At 35.8% G+C, this 17,848-nt stretch overlaps 1 protein-coding gene across 1 annotated transcript in view; it reads left to right on the forward strand.

Moving 5' to 3' along the window:
• Positions 1 to 17,848, forward strand: part of TTC6 (tetratricopeptide repeat domain 6) — a 208,006-nt gene that overhangs the window by 183,473 nt on the left and 6,685 nt on the right. Inside the window, exons 26-30 of the mRNA XM_027111731.1 lie at positions 674 to 793; positions 6,222 to 6,295; positions 11,567 to 11,777; positions 14,521 to 14,673; positions 15,425 to 15,595. Coding sequence (XP_026967532.1) covers positions 674 to 793; positions 6,222 to 6,295; positions 11,567 to 11,777; positions 14,521 to 14,673; positions 15,425 to 15,595 — 729 coding nt within the window. The remainder of the gene's footprint in view (positions 1 to 673; positions 794 to 6,221; positions 6,296 to 11,566; positions 11,778 to 14,520; positions 14,674 to 15,424; positions 15,596 to 17,848) is intronic.

Genomic DNA, 17,848 nt, shown 5'->3' on the forward strand with positions numbered 1-17,848 from the left:
CTTGGCTGTTCATTGAATGAAAAAAAAAAAAAGATAAAAAATGGAGAGAGGTCCTCTGAGTTGATTCTCAGCTTAGGCTAATATCTTAAAAAAACCGAGAATATTGAAGTAATATTCCAACAAGTCCTTATTTGTTAGTTTTATTAAGATCTGTTTTCATTGCTTTACGATTTATTCATTCAACAAAAATTTATCAGATGCCTAGTATGTGCAGGCATGGTGCTAGTTACTGGCTTTACAATGGTGAACAAAATGGATAATCTGTGCCTCCATAAAACTTAGGCTTCAGTGAAGAAAACAATAAATCACTACAAAGAAATTAAATTTCAAAAGGTAGTAAGTGCTCTGCTTTAATGTCAACAGTCATTTGGTGAAACTATTAAGATGGGGAAGGGTGTTGCATCCCCGCTTCAATCCATACACAATAAAAGTAGTTCACAGATGATTCACAGATAACATGTGAAGCGCAAGCGCAGTGCACACCGCTTATTAGGAGGGAGCAACATCCACAGTATTTAATTAAGGGAAACCTTTAAATCTAACAAATGATTATTTTTGGCCATAAATTTTGTCACATTAAAGAACTAATTATGAGGTACTAGTTTGTCCATGGTCAATGCAGTAATGCTCTAAAGAGTTGACTTTAGGTTGTAAGTGATTATTTCATTTTTAGGCATTAACAGATTATGGAATTGTGCTTCTCCTTGATGCTGCAGAAACTGTGATGTTAAACGCCTTTATTAATCGTGGACTCATCTACACAGAACTAGAGCAGTTCAGTTTTGCATTAGAGGTAAACCTTTCTGTTTACTTGTAAAAATGAACCCACTTGATTTTGCATGTTCACTTCTGAAAACCAGTGAAAAAGTTCTTCTTGATAACAAATGGCAATATTAATGAGCAATAATTCAACTTTAGCAAGAATTGTGTTGAAATACTTTGAATGAGTAATAGAATCTTTGCAAAAAAAGTGGTTTTTTACTTTGTATTTAATACAGATAAATAGCCAATATGTAAAAAAAAAAAAATTCCGAATTGATGAAATATCAAGACTATCATCTCCCCTAAGGGAGTGTCTTAGCTACAGACAAACAATAAAATGATTTATGTATCATTTACTTTGCTGCTTAGTGCTCTTTCTCATTCACAATTTTCCTTGTATTGATATTATTTTTCAACTTCTGGAGTCATCTTTTGAGATTCTGTCCCACAAAATTACTTATTATTAAGGAAGTGTCCGAGAAACTGTATTCTAGGCAATTTACACTATGGTGAAATGTAATTTCAAGAGTTGAACTCCCTTAGGTTTTGGTTTTGACATATACCATTCAGAATTCCCTCAGGTAGGGGAAGCTTTGTTTGGTGTAGGCAAAAATCTATGGAACTCTGCGCAAGAGTGTTGGGTGGAGAAAGTGAGGAAAATGGGGGTTGGAAGCAAAAGACCTCAGCTGTTGGAGAATTAAATGCAGGGCCTGTGTCATCCACCTAGTAAGTATTTACTTAGTACTTAAGAACAACATTAACTCTAGTTATCGCACACTTACTACCTGCCAGATTCTTAATAATGCTGCACAATTTATGATTGTAACTTATGGAAGAGGAAGCTGATATTCAAAAGAGGTTAAATCAAGTCTTAGTCAGCCAGGAAGTACTGGGGCAAGATTTGAACTCAGGTCTCACTTGATTCCAAATCCTGTGTTCCTTCAGACAAGGCATGGTACTGACACTGGCATTGAAGATACGGAGACGAATATCAGTAAGACAGATTTCCAGTCCTTGAGGAGCTCATAGTCTGGTGGGAATCATTCTTGATCCCTCTCTTGCCTCATATCCCACATCTAAATCATGAGCAAGCGCGGTCAGCTCTGCTATCAAAACATATTTTAAATTCAGTCATTTCTCATTTTTTGCCACTGCTCTCCTCCTCCCTCCAGCCTCCACCTTCTCTCCCCTGGATTACTGCAGTAGCTTCCCAACTGGCCTCTCTGCTTCTGCTCTTTTCCCTCTACATGCTGTTCTCCACACAGCAGCCAAAGAGGCCTCTTCAAAACATAAAGCAGAGCAAGTTATTCATCTGCTCAGAACCCTCCAGTGACTCCCCATCACACTTAGAATAAAATCTGAACTCTTGACTATGGCCAACCAAGACCCTAGTGACCTAACTGCTGCTCACTGATCTGACTTTGTTGTCAGCGTTCTTCTTTTCTCCAGTCAGGTTACTCCACTCTGGCATTTTGCTATTCCTTGGAAATGCCAGGCTCCCTTCCTGACTCAGGGTCCTCACACAAGCTGTTCCCTATGTGTAGAATATTCCTCCTATTGGTTCACACCCTCCTTTCATTTCAGGTTTCTTCTCAAATGTGACCTCCTCAGTCAAAAAGAGTATTTTAATTAAAATGGAATGTTAAAAAATTAAAATAATCCCAAATAAGTCTGGAAAGAGAAAACAAAGGAACAGAAACAGAGGAGACCAGCAGAAAACAAATACTAAAATGGTAGACCTAAATTCAACCTTATCAGTAGTTACATTAAATGGAAATTGTCAAAACACACCAATTGAAATATTGAAAATGACAGATTAGAATGTTTTAAAAGTCCCCACAATATTGTGACTGCAAGAAACACACTTTAAATATAAGATATAGATAGGTAAAAGTAAAAAAGCTGGAAAAAAAATATGCCCTGCAAACACTACAGACCTGCCTTGGAATTACGGCAGGTTTGGTTCCAGACCACAGCAATGAAGTGAATATAGCAATAAGTGACATTTTTGTTTCATATAAAAGTGCATATAAAAGTTATGTTTATACTGTAGTCTATTAAGTGAGCAATAGCATTATATCTAAAAAATAGTACATGCCTTAATTAAAAAATACTTTATTGATTAAAAAATGTTAACCATCATCTGAGCCTTCAGTGAGCTGTAGTTTTTTTGCAGTAGTGACATCAAAGATTACTGATGATCACAGATTACCATAATAAATACAATAATAATGAAAATGTTTGAAATATTGTGAGAATTACCAGAATGTGATACAGAGAAACGAAGTGAGCAAATGCTTTTGGAGAAAATGGAGCCAATAGACTTGCTTGAGGCAGGATTGCCACAAACCTCCAATTTGTACAAAGTGCAGTATCTGCAAAGTGCAATAAAACAAGATATGCCTGTAATTAAAAGCAAAAAAAAATGTTTCTCCCCTCTGTACATTTAAAAAATTAATTTGAAAAATTAAAAAAAAGAGACTGGCTGAGGTAGACCAATGAAGTAATATATGACTGAATAATAAGAGGGCTAAATGCTGAACCAAGAGAGAGCAGAGTCTTAAAACCTAACCAGGGAAACATTTTTAGTGGGAATGATTGATTAACAGAAAGGTCAAGTAGGATGAGCACTGAACACATGTTAGTTAATTGATAGTTGTGTGATCTTCATAAGAACACGGGAAGTAGAGTGCGGCATTTAAACTGGAATTGTTTAGGAAGTTAATGGTTAAGCTTGTTGGATTGAGAACATTTGTTTATTTCTTTGTCCTCTTGAAAACCAGGAAGACAGTAAAGGAATAAAAAGGACATAATCCCACAAGGTTAAAGATAGTGGAGAAGAGGTGCCCAGACACCCCAAACTACCATTCCCGATTTTAAAACTTAAATATGAGTGGGTAGCCAAAGATTCTACACTTGAGGGAAGTAAAATAAAGAGTAAAATAAACACATTGCCATAGAGATATGGAGATGGTGGAAGAAGGGGAGGTGTGTGGAGTGATGGTGTAAGGTAGCTAAGTTCTATCCTGTGTTGGAAGTTAAACATGATAAAATACTCATGTTATTTAGAAATTTAGAGGTAAATAGCAGAAGGAATAACAGCAAGATGTAAAAATGGTTGACTCTGGGGAGCGGGGCTCAGAGATAAGGAGAGGTGGCGCGGGGCATCCCTGTAAGCATTGTGAGTTTTCTAGTTTCATTGGACCCTCTACCCTACCCTGGATACATGAGTTACTTTGAGAAAAATAAAAATAAATTTAAAAATGCCTTTAGAGGCAGTTTTCAAATTACGAAATGAAATTGGACTTACTAAACAACAAGAAGTTGATGGCGTTTGGGGACATGGAGATGGTGAGTGTTGACTCTGCTTTCAGAGATTGGTAGTGACAGGAACTAGAAAGACAAAGCCATGTGTAGCTTGCGGGCAGGCGGGTTTGAGGGAAGGCATACTAGGTCAGGGTGGTGAGAAAAGGATTAAAGTTACAAAGGACAGAAGAAGATGATGGAGCAAGTTTCCAGAGATGGGAAGGATGAGGTCAAGAGCGCATCCTCTGACACACAGGAAGACGGTGCAGGTGAAGAGTCTTACAAATAGACTCATCAGCAGAAGGAAGGCAGTGGAGGGAATTTGCTTTGTATGTGAGTGACTTTGTGTGGTTTGTTATTTATGATCCATATTAGAAATAAAACTAGTGCAGAAGAGGAAAATCATAAAAACTGCAGTTAGCTTTATTCTAAGTAATCCTAAGTCATCATTTGTGTCTGTTGCTGATAATGTCTAATTACCATGTAGCATCACAATGATTTTATATATAGAGTCAAGCTGACTTTTGTAAGTTTTATCTGATTATAAAACTAAACTTGGTATCCTCAGCCCTTTAAGTTTGTGGTCACTCCTCATAACTCCCAAAATTAATGGGAATGTTTGTAATAAATCTCAGTTACACTGTAAGTTTGCCCCCATTTCAGAAAAAAAAAAATTCTCCTACAGGAGTTATCTGGTAGCATATTTGATTAGACAATACATTTCTTATTTTCTAACAAATAATTCCATTTAGTATCAAAATATGCTGGGAATCTAAGTGGGGAGTCCATATTCTCAGATGGGTCTGTGACTTCTCCTCCAGTAGGATCCAGGAATGCTCAGTTTGACTGTACTGCTCTGTACTGCTCTGTCTTCCACCCCCAGTATTAGCAGAAAACTTATTCTACCCCCATAAAACAGCCATCTTCCTCTCTCTAGTACAGCCAAGGAAGGTTTGTGGAAGGATGAGGGGGAGGGGAAGGGGATGGAGGAGAGGAGGGAGGAGGGAGACTGTCATTATGGTTGGGTCCTCCCTTGTTGGGTAGAAACCAGAACTCTGACACTTGCCTTTTAAGATTGTAGAATGCCCACGTCCCAGCCTCCTGGAAATGGGAAAGGAGTCTGGAAGGGTTTCTTTTAGTCACTCCAGGGGACGATAGAGTACTCTCTACAGTCTAGCTTGGTGAAGTGAGCTCACAGCCAAAACTGCCCAAGAAGATTCTTGCTGAAGCAGTCCTCTGGGAAAAACCAGAGCCGTCTTTATTCCTTCCTAGGCTTTGAACTCTTACTTTCAGAAGGTTCCTTCCCGTTTTATGGCAGACATTGAAATCAGTCTCACATAATTTATGTATACATGTACACACACAAATATACATATATATCTCATTGCAGTTGACATGATCTTTTGATATTTTATTTATTTCAGTTTAGTGATGTTTTTATTTTGCTTCAGGTTTCAGTTGTTTATGTAGGGCTTTGAAAAGCTAAAGAGCTTCAGACACTGTGTCTCTGGTGCCACAGCGGCAGCGTCTCTGGCAGACTTAGCACTTTTAGTTCTCTTAACCTCTTCCCCAGTGCCATTCACGTCCACCCCAGCTGACTGCCCTGACTTCAAATCTTGTGGTTAGCGTTTCCATTGCTCCCTCTTGGGAGGCCTCTAGGATCTCGGGATAAAGTGACACATTTTCCCCTAGAAGTGTGGGTTGCAAAGGTAGCAGCTGCTTTAGTTAATACACATAGAGGCTCAGTTATGCCCTTTCCCTGGGCCTGAGTGCCTGTTTGTCCTATAGTCATAAGGTTCTCTGCAGGTAAGTTTCTATCTCTGTCTGGATAGGGAAGTCTCTGGTGGTGTTCACTGGGAAAAAACAATAAAAAGAAAGTAAACCTGATACCTCCTTATAATACCAGGCAAAATCACAGGAAAAGTGGACAGTAGCGCAAGATTCTGAGTGAGTTTTTGGTTATGGGTTTCCTCTGCTCCATCTGTTCTCGCTCTATATGCGATACTAAAAGGAAGAAATAAGGGTTTTAAGAAGATGTATATTTTAATGCTTGTGTAAATTTTATTCATGGTAGAATCAATGTTAGAAGGAAGTTTAAGAAAGCACAAAATATAATGCTGTAAAGTTAACAAAAATTTGTTAAACTGTTTCAGGATTTTAAACAAGCTGCACTGATAAGCAAGACTAATGTGAGCCTTTGTCAAGCTACTGCCATGTGCTATCACAGGTACGGGGTGCAATTTATGTTGAGGTGAGAGCAAGTGAGACCATCAGATTTATAATTATAATAGAAGAATAGAAGAAACAGAGGAGAATATTGTGGAAGTGACAGAGTACAAAAATGGAGAGAGGCACAAAGAATCCCTGTATCAGCACTCTTCTACCTACTAATAAACTATTTTAGCCAAGTCAGCAAGTAAATACCTGCATCAGAGCATTGCGGGTATCCATCTGATTCAAGCCCATTTATTGGAAAGGACCTTGGTAATACACAGAATGAAATCATGCATAACTTGAAATGTCTAAGAATAAAATAAAGTTATTAACTTTGTTCATAAAATGGAACTAACTTTTAAAAAGCCTGTTTCTTGGAAGAGAGGTTGATTTAGAAAAATATTATATTTCCAAGAAAATCTTACATTTAGAAAGCATTTCTAAATCTAAAAATGATTAAAATAATACCAGTAAGTATCTACAAGGTATAATAAAATCTACAAAAAATGTATTACTTAAAACATTATTACCTGTTTCTGGTATTATTGTAAAAATAAGTAAGTTATAGAGGGGAGAAAAGAACAGTTATATGAGGCTATAATACAGAAGAAGATCAGTTTAAAATTTACTCTGAGATAATATTAGAGTATAGTAGATTGATTTTGCTAACTACAATACTTACATTTCTACGCATACATTTGACATTTAAAAATTAATTTCTAACATTTTGCTTTTAAAAGCATAGAAATGCAGCACATGAGTATTTTAATGTGAAATAAAGTGTATTTGGTTAAGTAATAGTTTACAGCATTATTTTTCATGAGAGAAACAATAGCAGTTAATTGGATGGGGAAATTAGGATAGTAGACTAGGCTGTGTAAATATACAATTTAGGCAGTAAAACATAGTTTGAATTATTTAGGAAATTGAAATTCTTTTTTCTCCCTTTTATTACATAGCTAGTACAGGTACATTTCCCTATGAGAATTAGATTTTTAAAATTTTATGAACATAGTAGTATAATAACTGGAACTTGTGAAGGCATTTTTGGTTAAAAGGCCTAAACTGGTCTCGGACCTTTAATTTTATACAGACAGCAAAACACAGTCACACCATTGTCTATTTTAATCCAGCAACCTTTGTACAATTTATCTTTTTAAGTAATTGTCATTCTTAAAAAGAAATGGAATAACGATGACTGATGTGTTTGTTTTGGTAGGCGAGTGCAGGCCAAAAATGTCTGAGGTCATTGAATTCTCTTAAAACTAAAAATAGACACCAAAATTTTTCTCAACCTCATTCCGATGTTTTGCAACTATTAGAGTCAGTAAATTTCTCTGTGTGTCAGTTCCTGATCTCTTTTATGAAAAGTAATCACTGGGTATATATGGTGGAGCCTCCTTAAGCTGATACTGCTTTGCATTTCCAAACAACCACCTTTCATCATCCCGCTAGAATCTCTATTGTCCTTTAATAAAAGTAGAATTTAAATCAACTGTAAAGCTCTGATAACTCATAGTCCCAATTCCATGTGTTTTAACAGTTTTACTGAATTTAACAATACGGAGTGTTTAGTGATTGGTTACATTTATTTCAGGAAAAATATTTTTGCTTTTCAAGGTGAGCTATAACCTATTACTACAGCAGCATGAATTGTAAATAATGAGATTCACTATTGGCGTCTTATGGTGGAGAAAGTAAAAATTCTCCCATTTGGAAAATTTTTAAAAAGTAATAAATCTTTAAATTTTAGGGCTTTGATCTTTGAACTCGTGGGGTTGCAGACTTTTGAAGTGTGCCTTTGTATATCTCTGGTTCTCACTCTTGTGGTTGCTAGGAGACAACATTCCTTAGGCTGAATATCCTACTTGTTGCCCAATTTGATCACTAAGGGTGTTAAGGTAGAGTTAATTTTTAGATCTCTTTGAGAAAGCTACCTTAAGATAAAAAAAAAAATGTCACAGAGGGAGAGCCTGGTGGCTCAGAGTTACATATTCTGTCCATTTTTTACTTCAGCACATTTATCTTACCATTCTTATATTTGTATAAAATATTTCTGAATCTTCGACTCTGCAAGCCACATTCTTTAGTTTTGGGAGGTATTTATGATTTATTTGTACAACTCAGTAGGGAACATCTGGTCACCTATGTGATTAATTTGTAAAATGAGGTGGGCCTTGGTGTCCGTGGCCTAGCCTTCAAGCTGAGCACACGATTCTTAGTTAATAGACACCATAATGAGAGGCATGCACCTTCCGTCAGTGATCACGTTATTTTAGATTTATACAAACACTTTTTGTTTTAGAAAAACTAATTTAATATACTTTTATATTGTGTAATTGATGTTTAGCAATTTATGTGCCAGTGAACCTGTATCCTGATATAAGAGACACTGCCACATTTTTTCATTGTCTAACTACCATGTGATTATTTAACAGGAGCTCCAACCTGCAGGGCACTGTGTGATACACACATCTTCAGAAAAATGAAGTTGTTGTGTGTATGGAGTTTTTCTTTTTTTTCTAGTGGTGGAGGAGTTTGGGAGTCTCTGGCTTTGGCTCTCTCACCTCCTCTGGACTTGATTTTTAGTTATCATCAGCTTTGAAGAGCTTGCCAAGTAGCTTTCGGGATCCCTTTCCAGGTTTAAGGTTTAATGATTATTTACTTAGTCAGAACAGACTAGATGTTCGTTAAACATTAGTGCTGATAACTAGATATGTATAGAAAAATAGCTTCAATTCATTGCTTGTTCTTTTTCTTTTTAAATTGGTTAGACTATTCAAAGGGTGAGATCATGTTTTATAAACCATATATCGGCATATGTACTCACAAGGATTTTAAATCTCCCTCTGCGTAAGAGGGGAGCAGTGTGTATGATACAATTTGGATGTAAATATTACCAGAAGCATTTCAATGTTTTGTGGGAAAAATGTGAGAGAGCTGGGGTTGCCCTGTAAACTTCAGTTTACATGGTCACCATAGGTATGCATCATAAGTAAGTAGTTCACTGTCCATAGATAGAAATACTGAGCATAACAAAACCTGTCAACTAAATGCATTTTTATACAGGAATACTACTGTGTAATTACTCTTGATAAAAAATTTGTTATTTATGCTAGAATTTTTTCTGTACTACAGTGAGAAAGTGGCTACAAGCATTGTGACCTTATATTCAGTGAACTTTTACTTCTCAGATAGTGCTAGTTATGAGGAAGGAGGAAGATAGTTTCATTGTAAACTACTTGAGGGAAGGGAGCCCATGTTTTCTTAGTGAGAATCCACAGAGTGAACTCAGAAGATACCAGTTGGCTTACGTATGTGAATGTTAACCTTCCCCTGTTTGTAACGTCAGAGGCCAGGCTTTCCTGGTGCTTCACTGTTGATTCTTGGGTGATCTTCTGACACAATACTTGGTGAATGCTTTTGGGTAGTGTTTGCCAAAACATGGAGCAAATATCATGAGTAACTCCATTATTTTTCATGGTGTGCACAAGCATTAAAAAAATATTGAATCACATTATGAGCAGCTGAATTGCTTTTCAGTTTCAAAGTGAATTCTTTCTCAAACCTTCTGAATACATCAAGGAGAAGGTGTCAGCTAAGAGTTAGTCTTTAGCATCTTTCCCACACTTTGTAATAGATGGTACAGCTCTCAGGTTTAGTTTTCTGCAGACTACACTATCCAACACCAATATTTATTTATTTTCATGGTTGCCTTCTGTTTATGGCATGAGATACTGATTTTGTATTTGTGGTATTGAAATTAAGTTATTTTAAAAAATAGATTCACTTAAGTAAAAGAGTAACTTGACTTAAAGAAAAATACTAAGTAAACGATAGTGTAGGTGGAACATAGGGCAACTGTCACAAAGGAGGGGCTGAGGTTTGGGAAACAGTATTTTAAAAGATAATGCTGAGTAATATCTAAGAGATGGTAGTTTCTAGAACGGTTACCCTGTGTTCCATGTATTTTACCAAGGAAAAGTTAGCAAAGTAATGATGCATCTCATAAAAATTTGAAAACTTTTTGAGAAGTAATGAAAAGAATGGAAGGAAGATAATAATCTTCATTGGGCGAGGGTCTCTGTGCTAAGGGTTTTTCACATGCTGTCATTTGATCCTTCGAACAGTTTTGAAAAATTACTATTAATTTGTATGTTTGGGCTTAGGTTTGAACTCCAAGGCTTTATTCTGACTACACTGTTGAGATATCAGCTCACTGGCTCTTGTGCACCAGTTACAAGTATGTTGAAGGTGAAGAATGTGGGTAGAGATGACTGTGGGAAAGCATGGATTTTGGAGTCTGGCTCACCTGAGTTTGAGTCCCAGATATTTGCTCAGCGCAATCTTAGCATGCTATTTACTATGTTATTTACTATGTGCAAACTTTTCTGAGCCATGATATTCTTTTAATCTATAAAATATAAAAAATTATAACAAGCTTACAAAAATGTTGGAAGGATTAAGTAAAATCGCATATGTAAAGCACTTAGCACAGTACCTGGTAAGTAAGCAGTTATTCAGTGTTAGTGCCTTCATTCTATTAAAAAAAATTCTAGACTCTCCATATTAATTGAGATTAAAAATAATTATTAGATATGCACGTGAAGTGGAAAAGTGACTTTATATACCCATGGATATGGGAATATTCGGTTCCTTCAACAGCCCTCTCCTCACCATAGGAGACTAATTAAAGAAGATAGAGAGACAGAGTTATCATATTTAGTCACATATATTCACAAGTTAATAAATAAAATGCATTTTACTTCTTTTTCTCCCCTCCTCTCTTGGTGTCCAAGATGAAATGGGCTGCCTTTATAGAAGATCTGAAGTAAGAACTCCCATGTGATAAAAATTTAGCTCCTTTCATTATAAAGGACATATTAAATAAATAACAATGGATTTATTTTAATCTGATTTAAATAGTGTATTTTATAAATAATAGCATATGTCTTTCTATACTGGCCACTAATAACTGTTAAAAACAGGTTCAAGAAGGCCATTCAGATTTTTATAATTCTGAAAAAGAACTCTAGCATGTCATCCCAGCATATTCTGCTATAAAAATGTCTCTTACCTCCCCTCTTTCCTTTTACCAATATCTTTAAAGAATCCATCAGGCTTCCTTAGGGCATATGGACTTACACAATTAGTTCTTGTGATAATAAAAAATAATAAAAATTAAGTTTTTTAAGGGTCAATGCATTTCTTTATGAAGAGGTTATATACAGGAAAGCAGTTAGATTATTCACCAGAAAGCATCAATATTTTAATTTGTTTTCAGAAATAAAGAGTTTGAAGAAGCTGTCAATTTCTTTACCTGGGCTGTGAAAATTGATCCCTATTTCCTGGATGCTTACATCGGACGGGGAAATTCTTACATGGAATATGGACATGATGAGGCCATCAAACAAGCACAGAAGGAGTTTCTGAAAGCACTGCATTTTAATCCAGTCTATACAAAAGCCAGAATTTGTTTAGGCTATAATTTGCAGGTAATACTGTATAACAACATTTTACCACGGAAGCACCTTTTGGGCAAGAAAAAGAATATATTTGGCCTGTTAGTGGTGATGGGGATACATGATATTTCTTTGGCTATGAACATTTTACCTTTCTTTTCTTATTCGTATTCAGAGCAGTGGTGAGAAGAAGGGGTTTGATGAGTTATAGGCAGCCTGCCTGGAGAGCATACCCAGGGACCTGGCGTGATAGTGAGATGAGGATCTTCTGAACCTGAGTTTCCTTAACGCCTGCACCCCTTTCTACCTCACCCCCTTATACCTACCACACTTATAGACAACTTTTAAACTTGCCTGATGAGTTTCACATATAAGAACCTGGCTAAAATTTGTTTCACTAGCTTATACCTGGGCTCCATAGGTTTTGGCCTATTAAATTAGTGAAAAGCTAAAGGGAATAAACAATGTATGATCTATGCGATGGATCAGACAACCACTGCATAGAGATTTCTGAATTCAGGTCATCTTCCAAATGGCAGTGAATTAGAACATACCGGAAGGCAAGAGACCAGGCATTTGTCCTTCCAGCAAGTTGGAAGGGTGTTGCTCTGTTGTGTTGTCACACAGGGCTCTGAGTGATTTCTGGGACACTCTGACCTGACCCATGCACTCACCGAGCTATGTGCACTAACAAAAGATGTAGTGGTATTCGTGGAATAAAGTGCTAGATGTGTTATATTTTCCATGAAAAGGAAAGGAATAATCTTTTTATCCCTTTTAATATTAAAAAATTTCAACAGTGGTCCAAAGTATATTTAAATTATGGTAATTTGCATAAATTCCTATTAATAATCTGTCATTAAAGTTGAATTTTTTTCATTTAGAAGTAAGTGAATTTGGCTGACCTAAGATTAATAATATTGGAGGTGGTTGTGGGTTTGGTTATAGTGAGGTATGCCCAAGAACTGATTAATAAGGGAAGTAAGATTGCCTTCTGAGTGTTAAACATAAAATTAGCCATTATTTGATCACAGTAGAAATTTGCAAAGTCAATTTAGAGACAGGGTGACTCCTAAAACAGCTAGAACTTACTGTAATCAAAAGAAATGTGTTAACAGCATCATTCATTGCATTCAACAAGGATTTACTGAGCACCTAGTATAGGACAGGAACTGATCTAGGCCTAGTGATACAGCAGTGCCCAAAATACACTGGTTCTTCTTGTAGAGTTTACTACCAACTGGAGAGATAAGCACCAAGCAGTCTTATTAATAAGTATTTAATTCTATTCAGGATAAGTGCAACCAAGAAAAAGGATGGGTTTTAGGACAACTTATAACCAGGGAACCTAGCTTCATTTTAGGGGTGAGGGAAGGCTTTTTGAGAAATTAACATTTAAACTGAGGTGTGAAAGACTAGAATTAGGACTAGGAGTTAGGGCTTAGAACACAGTGTTCCAGAGAGAGGGAACAGCCCATTATAAAGTCTTGTGAGAAAGAGACAGAGGGCTCAAGGGGACGGAATGTTATGGACAAGGGGAGAGTGGTATGGGATGAGACTGAATTGAGTAATGACTGGAGGTGAAGGTCCTTTTAACTGGTCCAGGTCAGTGAAAAATGTGAATGTCACCAGAGCAGTGACATCAGATTTGTGTTTTATGAAGATCTCACTGATATATATCAACCTGAAGGAGGATTGAAAAACACATTAGTGTGAGGAAGACTTGAATCAGGAAAGGAAGGACTGAAAAAGGAGAGTTAGAGAGGCCCATCAAATCCTGTTCGGGGGAAGAGTGACCATTTCTTGGACGAATATGAAACAGATTCCCCTACTATGTGCCTACCACTAGAGTTATGGAAGTGAGCAAAACAATTGTTGTCAGAACAGACAAGTTCAATTCCTTGTTCAATTCGATGTTGGTTTCCCCATAATTTACTGTGAGGGAGAAGCTTTACTGGTTAAAGAACAATGTCTAGTTAACTTATTGGTTCTATTTCGTGTTAGTTTTATGCAAGAGTCACTGGGCTTTGCTTGGTTTATGTGAGAGTCCGCTTCTGAGGCTCTGGCAAGTTGGGATTTTGAACCCACAGGAATAAAGGACAGTCCCTGGACTGTGCTGAATTTATCAACTCACTGCCTTCCTGTGATGAGGTATTTAGTTGCCCAATGGCCTTCTCTAGGAGATACTCTGACATCATTCTGTTAACAGTGTCCTCTCGTAACCTTCTTTCTTTCTTTCCAGTTGGCGCTAAGGTTGGTATACACACCTGCTTGGTAGATTTGCATGCAGTTTTCATGGAATGTGTGATGCTGGTACAACTTATCAAATAGGTTTTACGCCATCAGTTTATTCGTTTACTTATTCAACACATATTTATTTTATTATGTATAGTATGTATAACTGGAGATTCAATGCCAAACAAATAGACAATTCCTGCCTGTGTGTGCAGAGCTCAGTGTAAAATTTGTGGTGATTGTCAGAAGCATTGGTGTTTCCCATCGTGGTCAAGATTTTATGTTGTTCAGGACTGGTATAAGAGATGACTCTGACAATTAGATTTATTTCAGTTAATTAAAATTTCAGCATAAATGCTCAGAGGTAATCAGTCAATTGAATGCACTCACAGTACAGCCTACTTCCTTGTTTAAAATATCTTAGATTAAGCACAATATAAATATACCCTTACTAAAGGCTTTATTTGATTAAGTTAGAATCATAAACATTTGTCATGATATGGACAATTTCCTACTTGGTGTAAATGGAAAATTATTTTAGGCCCAAGGAAAATTCCAGAAAGCTTGGAACCACTTTACCATTGCCATAGAAGTTGATCCGAAGAGCTACCTAGCCTATGAAGGAAGAGCTGTGGTCTCTCTTCAGATGGGTGATAATTTTGCTGCAATTCAGGATATAAATGCTGCCATAAAGGTAAAAATCCACTCAGATTATATTATCATTAGCATTAAATTAACATCATCAGTGAGTAAGATCAAATAAGAAGTTCTCTGTTGCTTTCTAAAAGTGACTTGTAGAGAAAATAATGTTTGTATTTTTTCCCTAGGAGATTCCTAAAGAGTTATTGTAGCTTACCAGTTTTATAACCTAATGCATTTAAAAAATTTAAAAACAAATCCCTAATAAATGTTGATTCCTCTCAGTAAATGCAAATTTATAGTTTCATGATACATCAGTATTATTGTGTAATAAAAAATGAATGCAAAAAATAAAATAATGTTCTGGGTTTGAAGGAACTAAAGAAAGAATAGTGTAAATCCCCAGCTTCTTCTGTAGTGAAATGGCAAATAAAAAATGCAGTGACAGAAAATCTGCCTTTTTTCTTCTAGATTTTGGATTCTTTTTTTGTAAATTTAGGTAGATGTTGTAATCTTTAACAGAGCTAAACAGATGAGCTTTTTCCCCCTTACATCTATTCTTTGCAAAGGAACTGAGTAGAGCACTAAGATTATTTGTTTTATTGCAACCAAATAAACCAAGTGTTGACACTGAACCAACTTCATTCGTAGTTGTTTCTCAAAATATTTGCTCTAATGGGGTTTCACTTGCCCTGTAAAATTACTAGTTTCCCACAAAGAGATTTCATAACGTCCATCTTTGCAGACATGAAATTGGAGATAAGTACTATTCCCAGATGCTAAATACTCATACTATTATATTGCAGATCAATACTAGAGCAGAATTCTTAACAAATCGTGGTGTGATTCATGAGTTTATGGGTCAACAACAGAATGCAATGAGAGACTATCAAGCAGCAATTTCTCTAAACCCCACATACTCGCTGGCTTACTTTAATGCAGGAAATATCTATTTTCACCACAGACAGTTTTCACAGGTAATGTGAGTTTTCCTTAACATATTCTTTTTGACCGTAAATGCTTTCTCTGCTACATATAGTTTCAAAATGCAATCCTTATATGTCAGGCTAATTTATTCATTAGCTCTTTAAAAATTTTTTTCTCTTTCATAAAAATGTTTATAATTACTTATTAAATGTTTACACCTCTATGGATTTTTTCTCCTCATTATCATCAGTCACTCAGCACTTGTCCAGTAAACACTGTTTTGGACTTCTCTGAGTGCCGGCAGTCATCGCCTTGCTATCCATTGTCACCAGCTTCCAGCCTGGAATCCTCTGCTCTTTGCCCCCACTTAGCCAAATGTCAGACTTCCTTCCAGACTCTCTTTCGTGATGTGATTATCTAACTCGTCTTAATTTCTACCTTTGCTGAGTTTCAGTCACATGAGCACTTGACTGGAGTAAGGAGATATGTCTGTTAGTTCTGGTTTTCATGACAACTGAATCTTTTTGGACCTTAATTCATAATGGCTGAAATGAAAGTGTTGGGCTATTAGATGATATTTTTTATATTTTGAATTTATTTTATTTGAACTGTAATGCATTGCATGACTCAAACGCTATTTTTTGTTTTTTTAAATCTATATTCACTCTTTTGTTCATCTTCAATTTTATTTTGTTCTTTGTCTATCTTTTTGAGTCAGAAGCTTAATCCATTTATTGTCACCCTTTCATTTATATTGTGATAAATTTTTAAGGTTATGCTTTTTCCCCAAGTACTGTTTTCAGCAGTATTCCCTGTATTTTGCTCTTTAATGCTTTTATTTTTGTTTTCCCAAAACATTGCACTTGAAATTTTATTTCTCCTTTGACTAAAGAATAAATTAATAGGGCACTTAAAATGTTCAAGAGGAAGGGCTTTTATATTTTCTAATATTGGAGTATAATTAGTCTATATCCATACCTTTTTTTTTAAATTTGGTTTATCTTGGACAGAGAAAGGTTTATTCAAGTATCCTATAATTAGTGTGGCCCTAGATAGTTTTCTTTACATCTCTTGTAATTTCTGCTTTATGAAAATTGCTGCTATTTCATGTATAGATGTTCATACATATTACATATGCATTGCGAATTGTAGTCTTCAGCATTACAAATGCTCTTCTTTGTTTCTCTTTGGAATAAATTCTCCTTTATCTGATGTGAAGATCCTGACCTCTGATTTCATTTGGTTTGCTTTCGCCTGATAGTCCTTTGCCCTTCCTTTTATTTTCAGTGTTTAGAATCTTTTGTTTTAGCTGTATCTCTTTTATACAGCGTAGAGCTGGATTTTGGTTTAGATGACAATTTGAAAATATTTATCTTTTAATAGGTAGGTTATATCCCATTGACATTTTGGCACGGTCAATATGTTTGGTCTTAGTTCGGTTATTTTATATCATATTTTCTGTTTACATGTATTTAAAATATTTTATTCTGTGGTCTGTTTTATTTTAAAATTTCAGAGTTTTTCTAATATTTAGGAAGGTTTACAGTTTGCTTTAGTGATGACCTTTATAAAAATACCCTTGTACCCTTACTTTCTTATTTCTTTAGTTCTCTTCTATGAAGAACAATAAAATGACCCTTTAATCTCTTCCTCCCTTATTTCTCCCTCTCATCTATTAGTCAGTTTTAGTTAGTATTATGCTCTTTTGAAAAATGTTTATATTTATATCCTGAAATACGCTTGAGCTTGTTCTGTCAGCTTGTCATGTCAGCTTGCTTTCCACTCTCTCTGTATTCTTCCGTTTTGTTGTGTCTCGTCATTCCTACACTGCCAGAGGATTTAATATTTGCATATACTATTCTGTTACCTTTATTTCACGTTTAGTCTTAGTTCTTCAGTTAAATATATTTAATTCTCATCACCAGGCTTTTTGCCAAAGTTTCCCTCCTAACCAATCATTTCTTGGTGGTCTGAAATTAGTCTTCTAGTAGAGTCCTGAGAAAGGGTTCATGAGAACAATATTCCTTGAATTGTTTCATGTTCACAGCTGTTAGCCTGCAGCCTTTATATCTTACGACAGCATGTCTGGGTTTAGAGTCCTTGACTCATTTTTTCTTTCCTTGAGTGTTTTGTAAGTGCTGTTTCACTATTTTTTTGGTGTTGCATATGTTGGTGTCAAAAGCCTGATGCAAACCTGATTTTCGTTATTGGTGACTTCTTTTTGTCAGGATAACCAAAGTTTTTATTTTATTTATTTTTTTTAAGTGAAAAGCTTTTTGTTTTGGTTTGGTTTTTTTTGCGGT

This window comes from Aethalodelphis obliquidens, unplaced genomic scaffold (assembly GCF_003676395.1).
Source record: "Aethalodelphis obliquidens isolate GAN/ISIS:26980383/991018 unplaced genomic scaffold, ASM367639v1 scaffold10, whole genome shotgun sequence".
Lineage (NCBI taxonomy): Eukaryota > Metazoa > Chordata > Mammalia > Artiodactyla > Delphinidae > Aethalodelphis > Aethalodelphis obliquidens.